The sequence below is a fragment of the Synchiropus splendidus genome, chromosome 13 (genome assembly GCF_027744825.2).
Source record: "Synchiropus splendidus isolate RoL2022-P1 chromosome 13, RoL_Sspl_1.0, whole genome shotgun sequence".
In the NCBI taxonomy this organism is placed as follows: Eukaryota; Metazoa; Chordata; class Actinopteri; order Syngnathiformes; family Callionymidae; genus Synchiropus; species Synchiropus splendidus.
Genome location: NC_071346.1, coordinates 4,208,755 through 4,232,147, shown reverse-complemented (window position 1 = coordinate 4,232,147; position 23,393 = coordinate 4,208,755). Strand labels below are relative to the sequence as shown.

Genomic DNA, 23,393 nt, shown 5'->3' with positions numbered 1-23,393 from the left:
TACTGTAAACTAAGTTTTGCCCACAGTCACACACATCTTTTCTCTCTGAGCTCATTGTTTGTGATTTCTACATTCAACTCACTATCTTCGTTTTGCATTTATTAGAATGATATTTCTCATTCAGAGGTTGTTATTATCTGAAGAGTGACTGGTGAGGCACGTGTGCGTGGGGGAGTCTGCGCTCGGTGAAACAGAGGAGGAACAAACAGAAGTTGCACAATGGTCTGAGTCATTAGAGCTGCAGCAGCAGGATTCAATTCTCTCAGTAATTCCACTTGTTTCCTCCACCACGGTCACCAGACGGATGATCGGGCTGAGCGAACATGTTGAGTGAACAGAGCTGAAAAATGAGATGTGTTTAGTGAGCCGGTCGGCTGTCGAGGTCCTAGTTGATTTTAATCATTCACTGCTAAGCAGACTAATTCACGAGGCGCCGCGAAAGCAGCATTACAACACAGTAAAGCAGCAGAATCTCTGGTTCAGTTTGGGCCGGTGAAGAGTGATCTATAGATCCAAGTGCTTCTACAGTATTCTGCCGAGTGAAGGTCGGATCGCGGGGGCAGCAGTGGAAGTCCACACCCCCCAGAACCTTCCTCCAGCTCTTCTCTGTAAGACCCCCCAGCCACCTCCGCTGGTTTCTCTCGTGGAACTGGTGGTTCTACTCTGAGTCTCTCCTGGATGACTGAGCTTCGCTCATAAGTTCATGCACTGATCCATCCTTCCCTCACTTCAGAACAAGACCACGACTTCCTACGGGAAGGAGCTCAATCCCAACCTCAAAAGTCTCACCCACTGAAGAAACCTTCCTCAGTTGTTATTTTCACATCCAAAAAAAGCGAGATGTTCAAATCAACTTTTGATCTGGCAACTTTCATCCAAAACAGTGATGCAACAAAAATTCGCCAAAAACCAGATCAGAGCACGGCAGCGACATCCAGAAACAAATTGAAAGTGGCAGTCGGGTGAGTTCTCGGGGTTCGCCCCCCTGTGAAGGTTCTTCAGTCTCTATTCCAACTGGCATCCTGTGTTCCCCCCCCCCCGACAAAGATCTGTTAGCCTCATTATCTCCTCCGGCGCATCTCGCCGTCGTTCAAAGCCTGAATATTTAGCTGTGGAAAATGGTTTCAGAAGCGAGATTTTTTTGCGCAAATGAGGACGGTGGAATGGCAGATGTATTATTGATGTCTTCCTCTGGTTCCGCTCAAGTTTGTTGTTGTACTGCGAGAACGGTAATTGCTCCTCCGGGACTCTACTTGATGGGATTTATTGCACTTCAAGATTTAACATCCAGTCTGAGAGCTGGGATTCTGCGTTGGTGTCGAGATGAAGCCTCTCTGCCCTCATTGTCATCTCCAGTTAGCCGGTTAAGAGTTTGCACTCAGATATCTGGCGGCTCCGAGAACGTATTGAACTCGGTTCCTGCTCATCTCTCCCGTCGAAGACGAGTCGGTTCAGTATTGGTATTCATGCCTCGTGCTCAGGCGGCTCCAGCAAGCCATTACGCTCACCAATCTCCTCGTAACCAAATCATCTTCTCTCCATCGATCCAGACTGCTGTTCATCACGGAGCTTCGAGCTGCGAGCGTCGGGGAGGATTATGGGACGTATCAGCCACCCGCGTCAATAAACGCTGCGAAGATAACGGCCCGGCTGAATCTTCCCGCCGCCAAGCTAAAAACGGCGAGCATCAGATTTAAATCTCGGCAGTCGACAGAGTCACAAAAAAGAAGCCAAAATTCAATCTGAATAAATTAACCTGTGAGTCACGGCTCTGAATCCATTGGCTCCCAGGATTAATTCCAGCAGTTGCAGACGTGTGGAGTTGCTAACTTGTGACTACACTACACAGAGTCACTTAGACTTTTGACCAGGTTTAACTAGTTATCTATCCATCATACAAGGTCTGGTCGTAGGGGCAGCAGCCTTAGTGCAGAGGCCCAGACTTCCCGCTCACCAGACATCCACAGGGGAATACCACGGGGTTCCCAGGTCATCCATGCTGAGCCCTAAAATCTAGCTTGGTCAGCCCTGCCTTCCCTTTCCTCAATATCAATGAGTAACTGTAAGTAACCAGCCAGCAACTACAGAAGCATCCAAGTAGAAAGACCACGTAGGTGCTCATGGAGACAAACGTAAGAGAGGCGCTTAAACTGTGCTGCCATATCTGACGCATTAATGTGGCGCGAAAACACTGACGTTGGTTCCCAGGACCTTGTGTTTGTCACCAGCCTGAAGTGAATCGGCTACTGACTGCCGATAATCTTCCACCCAGCTCCTTCTCAACACTTCCTGCTCTTGTTTTTCTGAGTCTCTGACGCGCTGCATTCTGACAGCCTCTTCTTCTTCTGGCTCCTTGTCTTCATCTATCACACTTCTCTCATGCGCTCGTCCTCCTGCCGCCTGTCACTGCTTCTCCTCCTCCTCCTCGCTCCATCTGTTCTCGATGACTCGTGTCCTTCCTTTCATCGTTTCCTTCCTACTTAGTGATTGTCGCCACTTTTCCTTTTCTGGGAGCTGAACATGTGTAAATGCCTCAGGCCTAGGCGGAGTTGAAACTATATACTGGCGTCAACAAAGCTGTGCAGGAACATAAACTGTACTGAGATAATGACATTAAGCTGACTCAGCATCAACAGTTTTGTCAATGGATAACAAAGAAAACGGACTGCATTTATTAAATAAATATATTTCACGATAGGCAACTTGTGTCTATGCTGTTTGGATGCAATTTTTTGTGTGACATTTTCACTTCTGGAACAGAACTTTCAAGAAGTTGTAAAAAAGATGATTTGTACGACTGAAATGTAAAATATTTCCAAAAACAATTAAAAAAATAAAAATAAAAAATAAATTAAAAAAAAAAAATATATATATATATATATTTTTTTTTATTATTATTATTTTTTAAATGAATTAATGATTTTTTTAAATTTTTTAATTAGATTTTTTGTAAAAATGCTAAAAAATAAATACCTAAATTATGGTGATAAGATAATGAATGAAATAGTTAAACCGAAAAACTGAAATTAAAATGTTTGGAGCTGAAAAATAAATAAATAAGAAACTGGTTATACACTGGAAAATAAATTGAAATCAGAAGATATTTTCACATTAAAACACTTACAAGTACATTTCATAATGTGAATTGATTACTTTCATTCTTAGTTATTTGAGACTCAGTGTGGTGATAAGACACTTGTCACATGACAAGACTGTCATGGCTACCAGGTCTCCTGCCGCTGCTTTATCCGACTATAAAGTGGATGAAAGTGTCGGAGCGACTCCTCAGTATTCATGTCATGGCAGTGTGTCTGTGGGAGCGTGTGTGTGTGTGTGTTCCTCGCATCAGCAGTGTTCTCTGCTTATCTTTGCTCGGAGGTTACAGGGACATGCAACATCTGCATCACTGTGCGGTCTGCAGCAGCAGCGGCAGCAGCAGGAGGGCCGACATCCAACCAATTAAAGCCAAGCCGAGTGTTGTAACACAGTGCAACTGGAGCGTCTCCCGCAGCAGCTGCTTGATCTTTGCAGACAAACACAATAAACGAAACGAAGCAGGGGACGAGCTTTTGTTCAGTTCAACATGAGGAGGAGGAGGAGGAGGAGAGAGTTCTGATTTCATGAGACGGAAAACGAAGCAAACAGTTCTGGCTCTTTTCACCTTCAGCCCGCGGGTGAGGAGCAGAGTGGAAGTTTAATGATGCTGGCCGTGGGGCTGCTGAGGTCCTGCAGCGTCCCTGATGGAGCGTGAGACAGCTTCAGTCAGAGACAGACAGCTAGTCACTGACAAGTCGAGTCTCTTCAAGGCAACAACAGCCTTGGTCAACAAGCAGAAGGAAGTAGAAAATCAAAGTTCCAGGATCAACAAACCCCGCAGGGTCCTTCCGTCCGCCGCTATGATCGAGGACGTTCTTCATGAGGTTCTCTTGTCGTTCTACAGAAGATAATTGGTCTCAGTCCAACTTGTCTACTGCTCCGGCTCCTCTCAGAGCCTAATGAGGAGCCGAGTGTCGGAGCGACCCGAGCCGTCGACCCACAGTCCAAGTGCTGACCGCTGGAATCTCTAATTGCCACTTTTCCAGTGTGGGCCCTCCTCCTCTCCTCCCACTCTCCTCCTCGCCACTTTTTTCGTCGGTTTGCTTTCAAAGATTTCATCAACAATGACTTGAATTCTGCATTCACTCGACCCAGACCTCTGCTGTACTGTATCAGCCCCAACTGCACTCACTGATAGCCTGAGTCTGTGCCGAGTATGAGACATATGGATGACCTTGTGATACTAAAGAAACGTACGTAAAAAAAAAAAAAAACACAAATATGAGGAGTAAATGTGGACAATAGTGAAGTAATATGGAAACAGCACCTCGGGGTGCGATGGGAACATGGATGACCTCACTGAATTATTATTAGTTTCATATGCCATGTTAATCAAAAATCCTAGTACAACGTATTCAAAATGAGGATTGACTTTGTTAAACAACAACAACGAATGGATATACAGTAGTTGATTCCACAACCTTTTCAACTAACATGATACTTTTGGAATTGAACTTTGGAATTTGCTCAGCATCGAAGATGGAGCCTCAACTTGGACCTGGAGGAACCAGGGAGGCTCGTTTCTGTAGCCACATTTTGCTCCAACTCTGCATTGCCTGCAGTCGTCATTGATCCCAGCGTGAGAGTCACATCCCTCCGGGGACCAACAGAAGCGTCTCTGATCGGCGCAAAGGTCGACACTGACCACGGTGAAAGCACCCTTCCTAATACGGCGTCTCACGGCCGGGTCCAGCCTTGCAAGACGGCCTCCTACTGAGCTGGAAGATTGGCCCTTTTCACCGCCTACACTTACAGGCCATTTCTTCCATTCCAGGTCCTCGAATGCCCCGCAAAGCTTTCGCTCAATCTCCCTTCCTGCTGTTCCCCACCCCACACAAAATCAATAACAACACTTGAATAGTATTTCTCTGCTGTGAGGGGAAACAGCGTAACGATTCACTGCAGTACAGCTTTTTTCGCCTTCAGGGACGGAGATAAGACGGGGAAAAGAGGGAGCACGGAGGAGGGGGCGGGGGGATTCATTGAGGAATTAAAGCTGATTTCCCAGCTCCTCAAGACTCGTGTGGGTTTTTAACCACCAATTATTTCGGAGTTACCCATGGGCAGAAAAGGCCTCAGAGCGCTGACCATGAAGCTGATGGCGGCCGGCTGAACTCGCGATCCTTCCTAAACAGCGATCATCGAGTAATAAAGAGCAAGTAACGGAATGTCGATGAGGTTTTGCACGGCTGTCGAATAACCGCCTCTTTCTAGAGTCCAGCAGCGTCAACAAGTCTTAACTTTTTCCGGCTCTAGAAAACGGTTATGAGGCCTCAAAGACACCTTAGGAAATCAACCAATAGATCCAATAGAAATGCTCATTAAAATCTTCCCCACAATCCAAGGTCCGGGGGAGAGGTTTTCTACCCACCACACCCTGGGACTTGCTGCTACCCTCAAGCGATTCTAAAGGCCCACGCAACTGAGGACTAGCTGGTCCTGAGAATCATACTCCCAAGTAGTTTTGATTGAAGATAACTGATAACTGAGAGGATTCAGAGCCTCGGGACAGTTGCAAACTGAAAGTCGTGGCACGTGTTTGGATCCATTTGGTCACCTGTTGTTCCCTGGTGGATACAACTTGACTATGACAGCGATTGTCCCACTTCTGTCTGTGCGAGTGCCACTTTAGACAAGTGCAGGCCTGCCAGTTTACTGCTTTCTCACAGACGAGTAATAATTTGGTTTCTTGCTGAAGGAGAAAACTTGATTCATTCACACAGTCCCAGCATCAAACAAAGAACTGAGTCCGGAACACCAAGGCTCTTTCCTGACAAAGGCCTCACATCCCCAGGAGGTCGCCCTGTTCTCCCACTCTCTTCCTTCGCTCCACCATCTTCTCAAGGTGAACTCCAGCAGCTCTGACACGCATCTCCACTGAGCGGGTCAGGAAGACAGACAAAGGCGGTCGGAAAATGTCGGGTTCGCTGCAGCTACAGCTGCTGTTGGACGCCGGCGGAATTTGGAATGGAGGGTTTTGGGAGTTCTTGTCGATGCAGCAGGCGGAGGAGACACAAAGCTTCTATGCACGAGTTGTTCCTGCTTTTGTGAAACATCAGGGAGCAGCAACACCGACGATATCAAAGACAACATGATGTTTGAAAGACGCTGTTTCTGTAGTCAATTTATTTTGTCTTTACTTTAGAGACCGTGTAAATAAAATGATGCATGAACTAGGTTGATGCTTGTTGCGGCTAGGAAGCTTCTTTCGATACATGCCTCGATGACTTTTCACCTTCTGGTATCACTAACAAGCACTCACGTTGCGCTTCCAATGATGCACTGCATCTATTATTGCTCACTATACGGTCGTATATTTAGTGCTACACATCACAACTTACTCCTGCAGTCACATCTGAAATGTTTACGTTGAGCCTGCAACCTCTTGCTTTATCCCACAAATAGCTATGTCTCTTATCTCTCCGGATACACTGCTCACTTCATGAGTGCTCAGGTCACACATCCAAACTCTGACTATGTGTGTCTCGTGATGTCGGTTGGTGACCCGGGTCTACTCCACAAGTGCCCCCTTTACATCTCCAAAACCACATGTTGCGCATGCTCCGGTTACACCTCCACTTGTTCCAACTCTATTCCCTCAACAACTCACTTTGTACCTCCAGAAGCTAATGCTACACCTGAAGACACTTGCTAAGCCCCTCGTACTTATGTGACCGTAACTGTAAAACTTGAAGCAGCACATTTGAGATTTCCCAGGACACCGAGAGGCACTACATTTGTGCCTACAGACAGCAAAGTTATGCCTCTAAATGTTAGCGTTCCAAGCGCTCAGGCCGTGTGCGCACTACATACCATCAAAACTTCTATAATGCAACAACCATAGTGTGCCTTAATACCTTTTGTTACTTCGTGTGTTCAAGTTATGCCGCCAAGAAGTAGCTGCCTGGTACAGGGCCCCCCTGTCTTTGACATCTCTGGCCAGGAGCAGAAGCCCGCATGCAGCTCAGTCATTATCTCAGGTGCTAATCCTTGTCATGGTGATCACGCAGTCATTCCAACTTCCTGTCCTGGAGCTGTAGTTTCCTTCAACAGACCCCTTTGTCAGCTGGTTATCTCATTACCTGGGGCAGAATATCAGACCCGCTTGCGTCACAAGTTCCAGCCCGGTCGATGGCGTCCATGTTTCTGATTTTTTGAGCAGAACTGTCTCTGACTTGGGGTCAAGTGCACCGTGTGAGAGCCTCCCGAAACTACTTATGTTGGGCTGAAGGAGCTGAACACCACCTGAGCAGACAAGGAGTCAATAGCTTGAGAGAAATCATGTGACTGTTTGCAGACGTGCGCGCGAGAGAGTTCAGCTCAAACTTCATCTCCTCACCTTATAGCAGCCTACGGGCTCGCTTGTGTAATTCCGCCTGAAAATAGAGAGCCTTGTCCAGATCATCCTGCCTATTTCTCGCGGATAACTGAGCTGTGCTGCCTGAAGAGCCCAATTCCGACCAATGCGATCCACTTAAATTCTTCTTGAGACACAGGAAGCGGGAACGCAATCGGCGGAGCAGTTAAAAGCCTCTGGGTGAAAATGGGATTTCTGACCTGCTCGGCTGGTTGTTGCATCTCTGCGGCCAGATTGGCTGTCAGAGTGCTGCCAGGTGAATGAGGGAAGTGCAGCGAGGAGGAATGGATGGATGTGGCTGTCAGCGAGGACCACCAGGACCTCATTAGCCGAACATTTCATCAAATCCTGTGCTACCAGTGTGGTTTCCAACTCATCCTCCAGCCATTTTCCTTCCTCTCATTCTGCTGCTCTCCATAACTCAGCACCTCCTCCAGGTCTCATTAACCAGGCGCACCAGTTCTGCTGGTAATCCACCATTAAGTCCAACGCAGCCGATGCTAATGATGATGACGGCGATGAAACATCCGCCACCCCGAAGTCCTGATGTTGTTTTGTTCCTCTAATGCAGTGAAAATGTAAATGCGTGTTGGCAGAAATAATGTAAATAACGGCAGTGCATCTGCCCGCGGAGATGTTTCAAGCTACGTTAAGGCGCTCTGGATTAGCATACCATTGATTCTTATCGTGTGTGTGGAAACCAAAGAGAAGTCGGGACACAGACAGAAGCTTCACACACACACAAACACAGAGTGGCACAGAACGTTCATGAGCATGTTTTGCTAACGTGGAACACACGTGTCGAAACCCTCTTGAAAGTTAGCGAGCAGGTCCCTTGTTAGCCCTGGAATGGCTCAAGGAAATCTGTTGCCCATAAGTGTAACCCCTCAGAACCAACTCTTCCGTTCTCCCACAAAGTTGCTTGTGATCCCCATAATTCCTCCCCGTATTGAGATGGTTAACCACAGAGAGAATACGGACAAACAGGGTGCCAACAGCAGAGTTAATGGCTACGATGTTAACATGAGTTGAGTTGTAATATTAATAAGTCTCCAGGAATCTCACCAGCACACGAGTCTCGCTGAGAGATTATGAAAAGACTGTGTGACGACGCTCCTCTCCTTCTTGGCGACTGTTGAGGAATATAATGAGGCGCTGTGACAAAGCCGTCGTACTCCTGGTTTTGCTCAAAAAGAAAAATAAGAGCAGAGAGTTTGAAATCTTGTTTCATCCGAACTGAAGTTTCCGATTTATGGCGGTAAACAGGCAGAAGGTGAATCCTTTGTAGCGCTGCGGGCTTTCAGCCTATCAAAAGACAATGTGACAGGCTACACACACCCAGGAGGCGCCGTCGCCACGCATTTGTCTGCACAGCGTTTTCAACCTCAAACACAAAGCGAAGTTTCAGAACAAGGTTTCCTCCAGGTGTCCACTTCCCACTGCTTAGCATATTTGGGTATAATCCACCAGCCAAACCCGTGGAGTTCCTGTCGACGGGAAAAAGGCGAAGGAAGTTTTCAGATAACCATGAAAGAAAGCTAATCTGACAGCCAGGCTCGCAGCAGCAGGAGAAGATTTCAGTTTTGTTTTGAAACCACGGGAGACGCCAGTGAAGCGTTCAAGGCTGTATCTGAATGGTCTAGATGATGGAGAAGAAATCTTTCATCATCATGACTTCAGCTTCACAATTATTAATCATGTGGCTTAAAAATGCAGCACTTTATCTTCTTGCAGTAGTGTTTCATTATTTTTGAAGAATCGCCGTAGGTTAAACCCGGACAGCGGTCTGAGTCACACCTTAAATCTGTCTTTCTGCAGCCGCTGAAGATGCACTGTCAGACATGCGCCCTGGTCACCAGCTCGGGTCACCTCATTGGAGGGGGCCGCGGCGCCGAGATCGACCGCGCCGAGTGCGTCATCCGCATGAACGACGCTCCCACGGCCCGAGGCTACGCCGTCGACGTTGGCCGGCGGACGTCACTGCGGGTCATCGCTCACTCCAGCATGCAGCGGGTGCTGAGGAGCCGCCACGAGCTGCTCAACGCCAGCCAGGACACCGTCTTCATCTTCTGGGGGCCCAGCAACTACATGAGGCGCGATGGGAAGGGCCCGGTCTACAACAACCTGCGGCTGATGAACCAGGTGCTGCCAAAACTCAGAGTCTACATCATCTCCTGGCAAAAGATGCTGCAGTTCGATGACCTCTTCAAGAAGGAGACGGGCAAAGACAGGTGGGAGAAATAACGCCGCTATTCTTGCTTCTTGCTTTCAACTACTTTTGCAGTTCAATAAGTTGAGTGTTGAGTACCGAGTACTCAAGTGTTGAGGCTCAGAGAGGATAACATGCTGAGACAGTGGTGTTTAAGATGAAGTTACCCAGGACCAATTCTGCCAGCACCTGAATGCATCACGTCAGATACTGTATTCTTTTTCAATGGTATAGATTTGAGCCTTTTCCAGCGTTGCCGAGTCGTACATGTCTCAGTCCATGGACAGGATTCAGACTCACCGAAACACTAAATCACACACATCCAAGTCACTCAACAGTGTCCACTGTTGTTTGTGCCGTTGAGCCAAGGCAAGTACCCGCTAACTCGCACGTATAGCCTTGCGCTAGCGGGACAGGAAATGATTCAGCCTCAGAGTCACACGACTCAGTCACAGACGACTCAGTCGTTAAGCCGAGTCACTGTTGTTATTGACTTGGTAAGAACGTTCATGATGCTCTGCTTCAAAGAGAGAAAAGCCAAAGGACAAGAAAAGAGCAAAAGAACATGGACGTTGTTCAAGATGCGGATTTAAGACTGGGACTAAAAGACCTTGGATTCAAACTTAATTAAACAATTCATTCAAGGAATGGTTGAGTCAGATTTACAGGGCGCACACACCAGCGCTCCCCCGATCACAGCCGCTCTAAAAAGGTTCCGACTGGTCGCATTATTCATCAACACGCTCACAAACAAGTAAATGAGGAGGCTCAAGTCTGAAGATTAGCCGCGCCGCGCCGCGCCAAGACGCCCGTGCTTCCTCCACGTCCTGCTTAATGACAGAATGTTCCCATTCGCCGAGGACGTGCACTTGTTGTTTTTGAAGGTGTTGTCGGGAAAACAGCCCAGAGGATGCGTTTGCGATTATGATCGCGACAAACCAAGTCGCACTATTGAGCTGAGGCTGGAACTGAATCTGTTCATCTCATCTAAAATATAACCACCGTGAAATATGTTTACGCAAAACCATCTGCCGGTCAAACAACAACCAAGCTCAATATTTTGATGATGAACACTTGTGTCAATATCTTCTTGCTCCTTTACAACATTGTGTTTCTGATTCATTCCCTGAAATCTCTTGGAAAAATGTTTCTCAGTCATATTGAAGGTCAACTTTTCCGAGGCGCTCACGAAGGCACCGCGAACAACAAACTCAATCTTTGGCTCTCTGGTTCTCTTGAAAGCGGTGGTGCCCAGCAGGGACCATCTTGTGCTTCCCTGTGTGTGTGTTTTTCCGCCTGGAGCGGGCCAAGAGTTCAAAAAGCATAAATGCTAAACAGGCCCTTTTATTTCAGGACTGCTGCTTGACGTGTATTCCCCATGCACCACTCGAAAAAACAGACAGGGAGAAAGACGGCAGGCAGGTAACCCTTCTGCTGGATACCAGTCGCCCTCTCAGAGCGAGGAGGAGCTTTATCAGGCTTTGTTTCTCTGTTTTGCTGAGAAAAATACCTGTGCTGCTGATACAAGTGTGTGTGTGTGAGCTGATAAGCAGCAGTGAGGAGGAGGCCACCACACTCAGGTTCACCCTGTCAAACGGAACACGGTTCCTACCTGCTCTTCGCGACACTCCGTGATCAATCTTACAAGCCGCAAACTAAACAACGTGACATCGACCGATGGAGGTTTTGTGGAGGATCATCCAACTCTAATTCTCTTTGGGGGTCACTAAAGAGAGGCGCGCGAGTCCTGCTCGTGTACAGGCCGTACTCAGTGTGCAACTACGACTAAGAGCGTGACTGTGAGTTCCACCTGAAGGGTCATCGCGCGTCTGACTGCAGACGACACCACAAGCTTTGTCTGGACTCCTGCCTCCATCTTTAAAATCATCTGTCAAATAACCACTCCCTTCCTCTGGAAGTGTGGTCCGGGTTTTCACTCAAACTAGCTCCCTCTGTACACCTGGAAGAGTCCTTCTTCTCCTCCTCCTCCTCCTCTTCTTCCTCCCCTTCCTCCTCCTCTTCTTCCTCCCCTTCCATTCCTCCTCCTCTTCTTCCTCCCCTTCCCCTTCTTCCCCTTCTTCCTCTTCTTCCTCTTCTTCCTCCTCCTCTTCTCCCTCCTCCTGATGATCCTCATCCTCCTCCTCATCCTCCCCTCCCCTTCCCTTCCTCCTCCTCATGATCCTCCTCCTCATTCTCTTCCTCCTCCTCCTCTTCCTCCCCTCCCCTTCCCTTCCTCCTCCTCTTCTCCCTCCTCCTCATGATCCTCCTCCTCATCCTCTTCCTCCCCTCCCCTTCCCTTCCTCCTCCTCATGATCCTCCTCCTCATTCTCTTCCTCCTCATCCTCTTCCTCACCTCCCCTTCCCTTCCTCCTCCTCATGATCCTCCTCCTCATTCTCTTCCTCCTCATCCTCTTCCTCCCCTCCCCTTCCCTTCCTCCTCCTCTTCTCCCTCCTCCTCATGATCCTCCTCCTCATCTTCTTCCTCCCCTCCCCTTCCCTTCCTCCTCCTCTTCTCCCTCCTCCTCATGATCCTCCTCCTCCTCCTCTTCCTCCCCTCCCCTTCCCTTCCTCCTCCTCTTCTTCCTCCCCTTCCCCTTCTTCCTCTTCTTCCTCCCCTTCTTCCTCCTCCTCTTCTCCCTCCTCCTCATGATCCTCATCCTCATTCTCTTCCTCCTCATCCTCTTCCTCCTCTTCACCTCCTCATGATTCTCCTCCCTCTCCTCCTCATGATCCTCATCCTCCTCCTAGTCCCCCTCCTCCTCCTCCTCTTTCTCCCCCTCCTCCTCCTCCTCTTCCTCCTCCTCTTTCTCCCCCTCCTCCTCCTCACGATCCTCATCCTCCTCCTCCCCCATGATCCTCCTCCTCATCCTCCTTTTCTTCACCTCCTCATGATCCTCCTCCTCCTCTTCCACCTCCTCCTTCTCTTCTTTCTCCCCTTCCTTATTCTCTTCCTCCTCCTCTTCTTCTTCCTCGTACTCCTCCTCCTCTTCTTCCTCCCCTTCCGCATCCTCTTCCACATCCTCCTCCTCGTCCTCTTCACCTCCTCCTCCTCCTCATCCTCCTTCTCTTCACTTCCTCATGATCCTCCTCCTCCGCCTCTTCCACCTCCTCCTTCTCTTCTTCCTCCCCTTCCTCATCCTCTTCCTCCTCTTCCACCTCCTCTTTCTCTTCTTCCTCCCCTTCCTCATCCTCTTCCTCCTCTTCCACCTCCTCTTTCTCTTCTTCCTCCCCTTCCTCATCCTCTTCCTCCTCTTCCACCTCCTCCTTCTCTTCTTCCTCCCCTTCCTCATCCTCTTCCACCTCCTCCTCCTCTTCTTCCTCCCCTTCCTCATCCTCTTCCTCCTCTTCCACCCCCTCTTTCTCTTCTTCCTCCCCTTCTCTTTCAATGTCATCCTGGACTTGTCTCGCCGACCTCACCGGGTCAGGACCAGTCGAGGAATGTTGATTGATTATCAGAAAATTCTCAAAGACTAACTGTAATTAGAGCCGAAGGCCATGGAGCCCTCGATCAATCATCTCCTGGACGTGATGAATGCTTCCCAGGCAGAAAAGGTGACTCGGCATATTGGAGTGTTGAACCACAGGTGGGGTCGGAATATTTTAAAGGAAATCAGCGACAAAGCAGCTGATTTGCCTGTAACGCGAGTCTGATCCACGATTGTACGTTGAGTTTCAGAAAAGCTCCTCAAGGAGACTGATTGAAGCAAATATAGAAGATGCTGGTGAGAAGATATGTTTCTTCTCATAATGAGGACAGACATGAATTATAGTATTGCGTTTCAAAACTTTGTTGAGAGACTCACTGGGTTATTTAGAGTCCAACATCATAGCGAATACAGCCTTCACTGTGTGAGTCATTTTCACTTCACAAAATTCACAAATTTCTTAGACCAGCACTCTCCTTATGGATCATGAGTTTTACCAAGGTTCATTTTGAGTCCCACCATTGACTCAATGGTGTTTCTGTTTCTGTGACAAACACAATTCCACCATGTGGACCACACAGACCCCTCCTCACAAGTCTGTGTTCATCAACCATGCCAAGTACAGTGTTGAGATCATTGTGAGAGTACCGTTAGGTGAGAGTGACCACAGCTACCATTTGAGTCCAACCACAAAGGTCTTTCAGGGTTCGACAAGTGCCCGATCGAAAGCACCAGAGAGAGTCCAACACAGCTTTGGTTGCACAGTGTTGTCTGGTAGATGCTGAGTCCCGCACCTTCACGTCCTGCTGGGACTCTTTGGGAGTCCCACAAGTGTAGCACTAGGTTCCGCGACAAGGGCATCATGAACCACGGCTTGAAGTAGCTAGATCCACCACAGTCAGCGGTACATATGTTCCACCTGACTGCAGTGTGACGAGGCTCAGGGGTCTTTGCAAGCTCACAGCTGCAATCAGACCGAGCATCCGCGTCGCTCGTGTTTGAGAATGACGGGCAGTTTTGGGGATATTCAGTCATTCCCTGCAGCTGCGACGTTTCCAGGGGGCCTTTTAAATCTGTTCAGACCCATCACCAAATTCTTTAAAAGATGCATAAGCACTCCTTTCATCCGGCAGCAACTCAAGAGCCGCCTGCGACTCCAGACGTGTAGATTAAAAGAGATTTCCTAATGTAATGTAAATATCTTTTCACATTCCTTTCATGGCGGCGTATTTGACGGAACTGTGATTAGTCGTCATTTTCCTGCCCGGCGCAGGAAGCGCAGCGCTCGCCGCCGACTTTGTCATTCCTGCGGCAGACTTGGGCTCCTCTCTGATTAAAGCTTTGATTATTTGACAGGGTTCATTTGTATCGGTCGATACGCGGGATGGATCTGGGTTTTAATGAAGCTGTGAGAGAACTTGCAATGATCCCGGCGAGAGCGACCTCTGGATTCTCACCGAACCACTGTTCTGTCATAATAAAGTGACAGGCGATCCTCTATCTTCGCCTCTTAATCGCACTCCAACTGACACGTCTTCCCTGTGTCTCGCTCTCTGCTTCAGGAGGGTATCGAACTCGTGGTTAAGCACCGGCTGGTTCACCATGACCATCGCCCTGGAGCTGTGCGATCGGATCAATGTCTACGGCATGGTGGCCCCTGACTTCTGCAGGTGAGCGCGTCTGATAAGGAGATGCTATTTCACACTTTGAAAACTGAAATGTAAGATCATGGCTGGGCCGCCGCCCGAGCAGATCTGAGAGTGGTTTAGATTCGTGAGGTGATTCCGCTCACACGCTGACATTTAAACAGCGCTTGGAGTTTGTTTCCAACCGCGGCGGATCTTTTGCCCTCCTTCCAGTCAAATGGGAAAACACTCATGACTCATTAAAGCTGCCTTTAAATGTCACCTCTCTCCACAGAGAACCTCAGCATCACTCGGTTCCGTACCACTACTACGAGCCGCGCGGGCCGGACGAGTGTGCCATGTATATCTCGCACGAGCGCGGCCGGCGAGGTAGCCACCACCGCTTCATCACAGAGAAGCGGGTCTTCGCCAACTGGGCACGGACGTTTGATATCCACTTCTACCAGCCAGACTGGAGTCCGGCGCCTCTGCCGGCCAATCGGACAGCCAACGCCACGCTCTCCACAACGTGACTGACGTGCCAGAGCGGATGTTTGTGCTGACTGAAACTGTGTCACATGTCATGCTGGACGTTCATAACGCACATCGCCAGCACTTTGTTTACTCGACGTCGTGCATCATCATAATGCAGCGCTCAAATGGCAGCGACATCATTACACCGTCCGACTGCAGGCCTGCGGTTTGTTACTGTCGTCTCTACAAATGTTTGGCAAGCGGATCAGAGAGACGCGGCCGCACGCCTCGGCTCTCTTTGTTGGATGAAGAATCTATTCAGGATTTACTCTAAACACACTTCTGCAAACATCTTCGACCAAGACCAGGAACCAGCCTTCAATACGGCCGAGAAAAGAAACCGCACGCTCAATTGTCCTGAAGGATTGTACATGATAATAAAGGGACTGGAGTTTGTCTTGAAGTTGCATTTCTGCTGGTGGGTGACGAGATCCGGTCAAAAAAAACTTCAACTTTCATTACTTAAGATGACAATAAGACGTCAGTGGAGTTGGTTTTAGTTTTAGTTTTAGCATATTTTTTTCATAAAACTTAAATTTTACATATTTTCTTCACCCACCAACTGTCAGCTTTTATGTTTAGATGGAATCCACTTTTTGTTTTTCATCTAATCATTTCAAGTTTTTATTGAAAATTTGACTTGCTGACAAACAAACACAATTTCACCTTTCAACTTCGCTTGATCTTCTATATTATAAACGTTGATAGCAAGGTTATTAGAGTAAACAAAAACTCACAAGAAAATGAAAATTAGACTTCGTTTTCGTTAACTGAAATAAAAATAAAACGATAACTAACGGAAACTGCATTGTCTGTTTACAAAACTGATCTCAAGGAACTAAAATTATAGTGAAAATTCCCTTTGTTTTTGTCTTTATTTTATTTTGGCATTATTTTAAATCGATTTATTTTGGCTGGCCTGGTTTTAGCTGACGGCCAGGTGCGGCATGTCCAGTCCCTGACGTCACTTGTGTTGACTAGCTGACCTGACAACGCTGACCAGCACAATGGTGGTCGTTGGGCAAAAGAGTCTCCTTTCCAAACTTCACGGACTTACATGGTGTCTATTGTTGCGTTTCTATTACTGACTATTTTGTGACCAATTTCAATCTTCAATCTTGTTCCAAGTCCCCACATTGAAGGACAAAAACAACAAAAAACTAAACTGAAACGCAGCATTTTTCAAAATATGAAACTAATTAAAACTAGTCAATCTACTCTAAAAACTAATTAAAACTAACTGAATTTGAAAGACAAAAATCGAAAACAAAATAAAAATGAAAACTAATGAGAAATGCAAAACTATCACAACCTTGGCCGATAGTAGCTGCAGTAGCTCATGGCTAACTTTGCTGCTAGCATGTGTTTCCCCACCACAGTTAACACAGTTAAAAGGTTTGGAACTCGGCTGAAATATGACGCCCTCAAACTTCCCGGTGCCCTTTCTCATCTTGGCTGAAAGTCAAGCGCAGCCCATTCCTCTGGAACGCATCATAAGGTTCACCTGTCAGCGCTTAATAGCGCGATTTATAAAGCTACAAGCTGGATTTCCATGTAAATGCGGCGCCGTGTCACACCAGACAAGTGGGAGATTAAGATCGAGAGCGGAGATGCTGCGGCAGCATTTATCCTGCGATATTCACCTGCTGCTCTCCGTCGCCACGCGGCTCAAGAATGATCGACTTTCTCAGGAGCCGTCACCTCCTCAGGATGGTTTATGTGACTCTCCACTGGTTAGCTGGGTTGATAGCGCGTGCAGACCTATTTTCCTGGATGCGTTTCTGCGAATCAGCGAGGTGAAGGAGAGGCGAGCTAATGACGCGCCCTGGAGCTCGGTACAATCGATTCCGCGCTGGTAATGAGGGCGGAGACGCTTCTGGTCACGATAGAGGAGGCAATAGCTTCTCTGAAGAGTTCTGCAGCGTCACACTCCAACAGTGACAAGAAACCCTACAGGTGAATTTGGACTCACCACGTGGCTGTTAGCATGCTAGCTACTCTTAGCACACGAGTGAAAAGAAGATCATATTGTCGCTCCAACTCTGTTGCCGCCCCGAACCTGTTGACACCTGGATTTGTAGGGCTAATGCTGTATATTGTAGTGTCGCACTAAACCAGATTAAAATATAGAAAAATGTCCATTTTATGGCAACTCAAACAAGTGTAGAATAACAATGCTATTATGCCATCATGAGAATGAAAGACCATTATTACTATTGAAATGGAAACAAAAAAAAGATAAGAAAAATAAAGTAAATTCAAAACTCAAGATTAGAATAAAGAGGCTGAAAATAAAGTCAAGATCAATAAAAAAAGCAAAAACAGGATGAGGAAAGTTTAACTCGCCTTTGATGTGGAAAATTCAAAATATACAAAACATAAAAATGGAAAAATTGAGATTGTTCCTGGAAATGTTTGGGAAATATTCTCTGCTATTAAATTACGTTTGGAAATTAAGATTATGAAATGGTGATTCAAAATTCATCGTGACAAAGAGAAATTAAAAAAGAAAAAGTTCAGATGAAGACTAGAAAAGTCCAAGCAAATTTAGTCAAGACTACAAGGGTGAGATTAAGATCCAAATCATCAGAAAGATATGAAGATTTAAAAAAATAATATTATGATGCGGAAATTGAATCCATGATTATGAGACAGAAATAGCAAGATTAAATACAGACACAGTAAGTATGGACTAAAAACACTAAAATCTCACAAAAAAAACTTTTTCAGCATCAGGATTATGACTGTTCCTATTGGCATTCAAGATTAAGACCTAAAAAAAGTTCAGATCAATACATTTAAAAGTGACATTCATGTAAGAAAATTACAAGTTGACATAATGTCATCAAGAAGTCAAGACTATAATGTGGATACAGAGGAGAGGAGACAGGAGAGTCGAGATACACCAGAGGAGAAGGGCAGGTGATGACACTAAACAGGACCAGAAACTTAAGACAACTCCAGGTCTCATCCTGAGCACAGTCTCACTCTCATCCTGAGCCTCAGCAGAGTGAGGTCCAGTGGACGGGTCTCTCTCTCTCTCTCTCCACGGCAGATGCCACCTCGCATCTCAATCCCTCCACTTCAGTCTGGTTGTGACACAGCACTGGGTCACGCTGAAATAATTATGAGCGACACGACAAGCGACACGAGCGTTTCATTATTCCCCAGAGCCGCAGGCTGAACCGAGCGGGCCGCTTCCCCCGCTGAGGCTTTAATGGCTTCCCCGATAAGAGAACACAAAGTGGTCCACACTCAAACACGGAGTGATTCCAAAAACATCATCTGGGCTTTGTATCTCACAACTGGAAAATCTCCAGACTTTTCAAGATCACAACTTGGATTTTCACGTAAATATTTCACTCTCATTGTCTCCCATGACGTCCTGATCCTGACTTTATATTGGAACAGGGACTTTTCTATATTACAGTCTGGATGTAAACAAATAATCCACACTTCATTTCAGTGTATAATCTGGACTAGTGCATGTCAAGACTCATCACTAATAGGGCATTTAATTTTGTACATCATGATTAAATAGTTTTCATGTTTTAAAACGCGATGTGTGTTTTAAACAAAAAGAAATGCAGGTCAAAATTAAACTTAAAATGGAAAATGAAACAGAAAGCGTCAAAAACCTTCAAAACCGAACATAAAAAATAAATAAATACTCAATTTGAGTATATTATGTACAAGTGGAGATTATAATATGATAATAAATCATAAAATATAAAACATTTTATATACACACATATCCATATATATATATATATATATATATATATATATATATATATATATATATATAGAGAGAGAGAGAGAGAGAGAGAGAGAGAGAGAGAGAGAGAGAGAGAGAGAGAGAGAGAGAAATAAATAATAAACTACGTAAATAAACATTTATATTTTCGATATAGAACAGTCAAATTGATGAAAATGATGGCGGAGGTGGGATTAGAATGTGCAGACATCTAAAAACATTTGATACTTAATATTGTAATGTTACATTAGAGATGCATTTATCTTCTGTGGCTTTCCAACCCCATAATTCTGTATCCTTCAGTTGACATTGCGACTTAACAACCAGGCGGTGGCGGCGATAAACAAGAGACAACCACGTCTCTCTACAACCCATCTCCTCTCTAGTGGGATGTTTTCCCTCTTCTCCTCTATTTCCACATGAGGCTCCTTGTTGGCGGATTGACGGATGGTCTGGTTTCAACCTACGGTCCTCTATCTTTGCTCCCTGGCACGAGGACACGCCCGGCGAGGGGCCGCTGCCTCTCTCAGCTCCACTGCGGAGTCAAAATGGAATCTTTCAAAATGCATAATTAATACGCGCTTATTTCCGACTCCCTGTTATTACCACCATCTTCTCCTTCTTCTCAAGCACATTTTATTTCCTCATTTGACGCCGTGGTGATTGGAGATGAAACAAGAAGAATGGAAGCGTCTTTAACTGCTTTTACTCGTCTCTAAAACTATTTAAAGACACAATCTATTTTTATTGGATCGACAGCGCTCGGTTTCTCCGACAGAGATCGTTTCTACTCACGACTCTCAGTAGTCTTTTACGTGCTCGGGAATAAAAGGAGGAAATATTTGGGCTTTATATTCACAATCAATCACTCCCCGATGAGCTCACTAGTCTCTTCCCAATACACACATATCTGGGTGTTTTCGACCATCCGTATTAACCCCTCACTCATCCAAGCACACAGTCATAGACTGAATGCACACAGCGCGGCACGTCAACTGGGGTGAAGTGTCTTGCTCAGGGACACAACAACAAAACATGTCAGGAGCTACTCTCCAACCAGCAACCAGAGGCCGACTACCATCCCAGCCGTGTTACCCATTATATTTTCAACAGTTCATAGCGTATGTTTCTTCCTTGTTTGCACCACTAGCCCAGTAAACAAGCTGCAGTTCCACCAGTGATTTGTGCTACCAGCGAGTGTTCGGGAGAATAGAGCAGATGTTCCCTGGCTTTACTGGCAGATGAACATGTTTTATTGGTGTTTAAACCAAAGGTTCTCTCCAGAGCAATAGCAGCAACATGCTCTGCTTCTTCAGTGGCTGCACAGCGCAGGGGCGGAGACAATCCCCATTGCTGCGAACAAAAATCCTGGTGAGGGTGCTTAGTCGGAGAACCTTTAAACAGACCTTGCTACCGTTAGTATCCAGAGACAGAGAGCGTTCACGTTTTACTTCATTAGCACTTGTCCCATTAACCATGTTGTCAGTCCACCACAGTCCAGAGATGTTGCCTGTCGCTATACTCATGACTACCGACACCTTTTCAGACCAATGACTTCCACATTGATCCTAGCAGATTCATGATTTCGCAGGCCATGATGACGCACTCCTTCCCAGCCCATGTCCTGCACCCACTCAGGGCCATGTGGTGGCCTTTATACTCTGTAATTCGGGGACAGCAATACCACAATAAACTGGGATGAACTTGGATTTGGAACACGCCTGTTGACCTATTCATTCAGAACTACACACTAAAGTACCACAGTACAGCACTGGGAATGTGAACCTCACCCGTATCTTATTTACCCCAGGATTTGAAAATGCACCACCGCAGGGGATAAAATGATATTTGTGAAAAATGGAAGCCAGTAGGAAACGAGGCAATAACGTGCGGAGTCAGAAATGAGCATCAGATTAATGAAGTATTCTAAATGAACGGCAGCAGCTGGCGGAGAATATAATTCCAACTTTTTCCAATTGAGCCGGGAGGCAGCAGGGCCCCCCGCCCTCCCGGTGCGTCCTCGTGCCAAGCAGCAAAGATGAACGACTACAGGTTGAATCCAGACGCTATAAGCATCCATCACTCCGCCAACAATGAGCCTAATGCAGGGCTGAGAGAAAAAGCCAGGCGGGGGAAAAACGAGAGGGAAAACACATCCCATCATGGACCAGATTCATTCGGGATGGCCGGCGGCTTACGAGGTTATCACTCACTTATCGCTGCAGCGGCGCAGGACGCGGCATGGCCGAGGAAATAGCTGTCCATCAGCGGGAATGCATTCAGCAGAGCACACGGCTGGAGAGCTAATGGATGTTTCCACTGGGAGGGCAATTTGGAGAATGGGAAAGTGGAGGGGTCCTTCATGGGCAAGCGCATTATGTGGGATTGTTATCCTTCACAAGCCCGATGATGGTCAAGGGGTGTGATACGTGAACGGACAGGGGAGACATTACCCAGTAATCTCACGACTTCTAATCAGTCGACCTTTCATCCCACAAATCTGTGCCTGACCCAGAGCTGATCTCAAACAATCACGGCTGATCAAGCAGAGAAAGAAACGCCTGGAGGAGATTGGAGAATAACAAATACCGACAATTATTCTGGAGCATCAGGGTGCATATCAATGACAGAAAGGTAGGTGGTTTGCGGTACTGAGGTCTTCGTTTTAGCACAACTATGTCACTCAACAGTGGGAGTAATGGCTGCACCAGTAAAGATCGGATCCTTGTTTTGCAGAGGTGTGAGTCATGCGGGAACTTCACTGGTCATGAGGGAGTAGCGCTAGTGAAATGGCGAAAGATCTACCGAGGCGGAAGGAAGGAAGAAGGACAGCTGTGGTATGGTTGAAATATCTCTGACGAGGATGTCAGTTGGAGAGACAAGGGAGGGGATGAATGCACGGGACATCAACCGCAACCGCTCATGTGTGTGGCAGGGTGTGTTGTAGGTCCCTAATAGAGCACAGGTGAGCAGTCAGGGTTGCGGCAGTAGAGCAGTGCAGAAGAGAATGAGCAAAAGGTAGCACTCAAAGAGCCCACCCCGGAACATCAGCCACCACTGGCTGTGAGTTAAAGCTTCTCTTGCCAACAAGGTCGGTGAAGTAAGCGCAAGTTAGCGCTTCATCATTGACGCAGTGGTTCGATATTAGGCCTGGAATGTATAGCTACTAATTTCTACCACAAGGTAAATGAGCACAGGTGAGCTAAGATGAGAAAAACTTTGAGTCAGTTGTGTGTACAGTATACAGTGCGGAACAGCGCCACCCAAAGGCTAACCATCACCCCTGCCTTTCTTACACAAGACGCGCCACCCACGGTGTCAGGATCTGCAGCGGAACTCGTGTTTCACTTGAAATCCTCATGCATGAAGGAGGACTTCCACGTCAACAAAGGATGCAAAAGATAATCCCTATTTGGGTGAGAGAATGTGTTGGTCAATTTCCGTCTTGGTATTGTCACTGGTTTGTTGTGCATGCCCCGGACAGAGTACATAGAGGTGATCAAAGAGGAACATGCCAGTAACATCTGAAGTCAATGTCCCCTTTGAAGAACTTATATGCGTCACACGCTGTACTTCACAAACAGGTCGGTAGGGCTGGAAGCTGCCCTCACAAACATGACTCGAGTCACGGCGGTACCGGCAGATTCCCCGCAAAAACATTTGAAGCTAAATGAGACGTAATGATTCATGTACAAACATCCTCGTGGACATCAGAGCATGACTGGAAGTAAAGGAACTCATTTTTATTTTAACACATCAGTGCATAATTGGAACGGCTTCAAAACATGAGTCAGAGCTCCTGCTGTCCCGAATGGTACGTCCGTGCTGGCGCCCAATAGGACACTCTGAAATAAATTAAACAATCCAAATATAGAAGTAAACAAAAAAACTCAGGTGAGAACACAGGCCCGTCAGAAAAATCAGCTCCGTGCCACGGGTAAGACTCATGTTCCCGACGAGCCCGTCAGCCTGTTAATAACATTCAGATAAAGTCCTCAGCAGCATCCGGCGACACCGCGCAACACCAACCCAGCGGCTCAGAAGATGTGTTTGAGGTGTTTGATGCCGTACGTCTTAAAAAACACCAGCAGGATTAGAGTCCACAGGCCCAGGATGAAGCCGTCCGGAGGATGCCAGTCTTTCTGTTTGGGTTTCTGAAGAGGAACAGTGGGGATGACAAAGGGTGAGATAATATTGGAGGGGGGAGGCAGGGGGGAGGAGAGATCGCAGGTTAGTAATAGTCTGCATATTGCGCCGGTTGGAGGCACCGTTGATTGTTCTGTCATTCACGGAGGCAGACAGCAGGGTCTTATCTCGACTGTGTACGCGACCAGCCGCTTCACTCGCGCCCACAAAGGTTCGCAGGGAAAGTGGGTGGTTAAGCTCATTA

The 23,393-nt window shown here is 46.9% G+C and overlaps 2 protein-coding genes across 6 annotated transcripts in view; one reads left to right on the top strand and one right to left on the bottom strand.

The window, feature by feature from the left end:
* st6galnac5a (ST6 (alpha-N-acetyl-neuraminyl-2,3-beta-galactosyl-1,3)-N-acetylgalactosaminide alpha-2,6-sialyltransferase 5a) overlaps window positions 1-16,390 on the top strand; it is a 30,639-nt gene extending 14,249 nt beyond the window's left edge. Inside the window, exons 3-5 of the mRNA XM_053882366.1 lie at window positions 9,272-9,684; window positions 14,650-14,757; window positions 15,008-16,390. Of these exons, the coding sequence (XP_053738341.1) occupies window positions 9,272-9,684; window positions 14,650-14,757; window positions 15,008-15,245 (759 nt within the window). The 3' untranslated portion in view covers window positions 15,246-16,390. The remainder of the gene's footprint in view (window positions 1-9,271; window positions 9,685-14,649; window positions 14,758-15,007) is intronic.
* The window catches only part of pigk (phosphatidylinositol glycan anchor biosynthesis, class K), an 82,696-nt gene that overhangs the window by 43,657 nt on the left and 15,646 nt on the right, over window positions 1-23,393 (bottom strand). The window contains exon 11 of one of the 5 annotated variants that reach the window (XM_053882362.1): window positions 19,102-19,538. The exons of 3 other annotated variants lie outside the window; for them this stretch is intronic. In XM_053882362.1, the coding sequence (XP_053738337.1) occupies window positions 19,530-19,538 (9 nt within the window). In that variant the 3' untranslated portion in view covers window positions 19,102-19,529. One more of the 5 variants, XM_053882360.1, reaches the window with a different exon arrangement.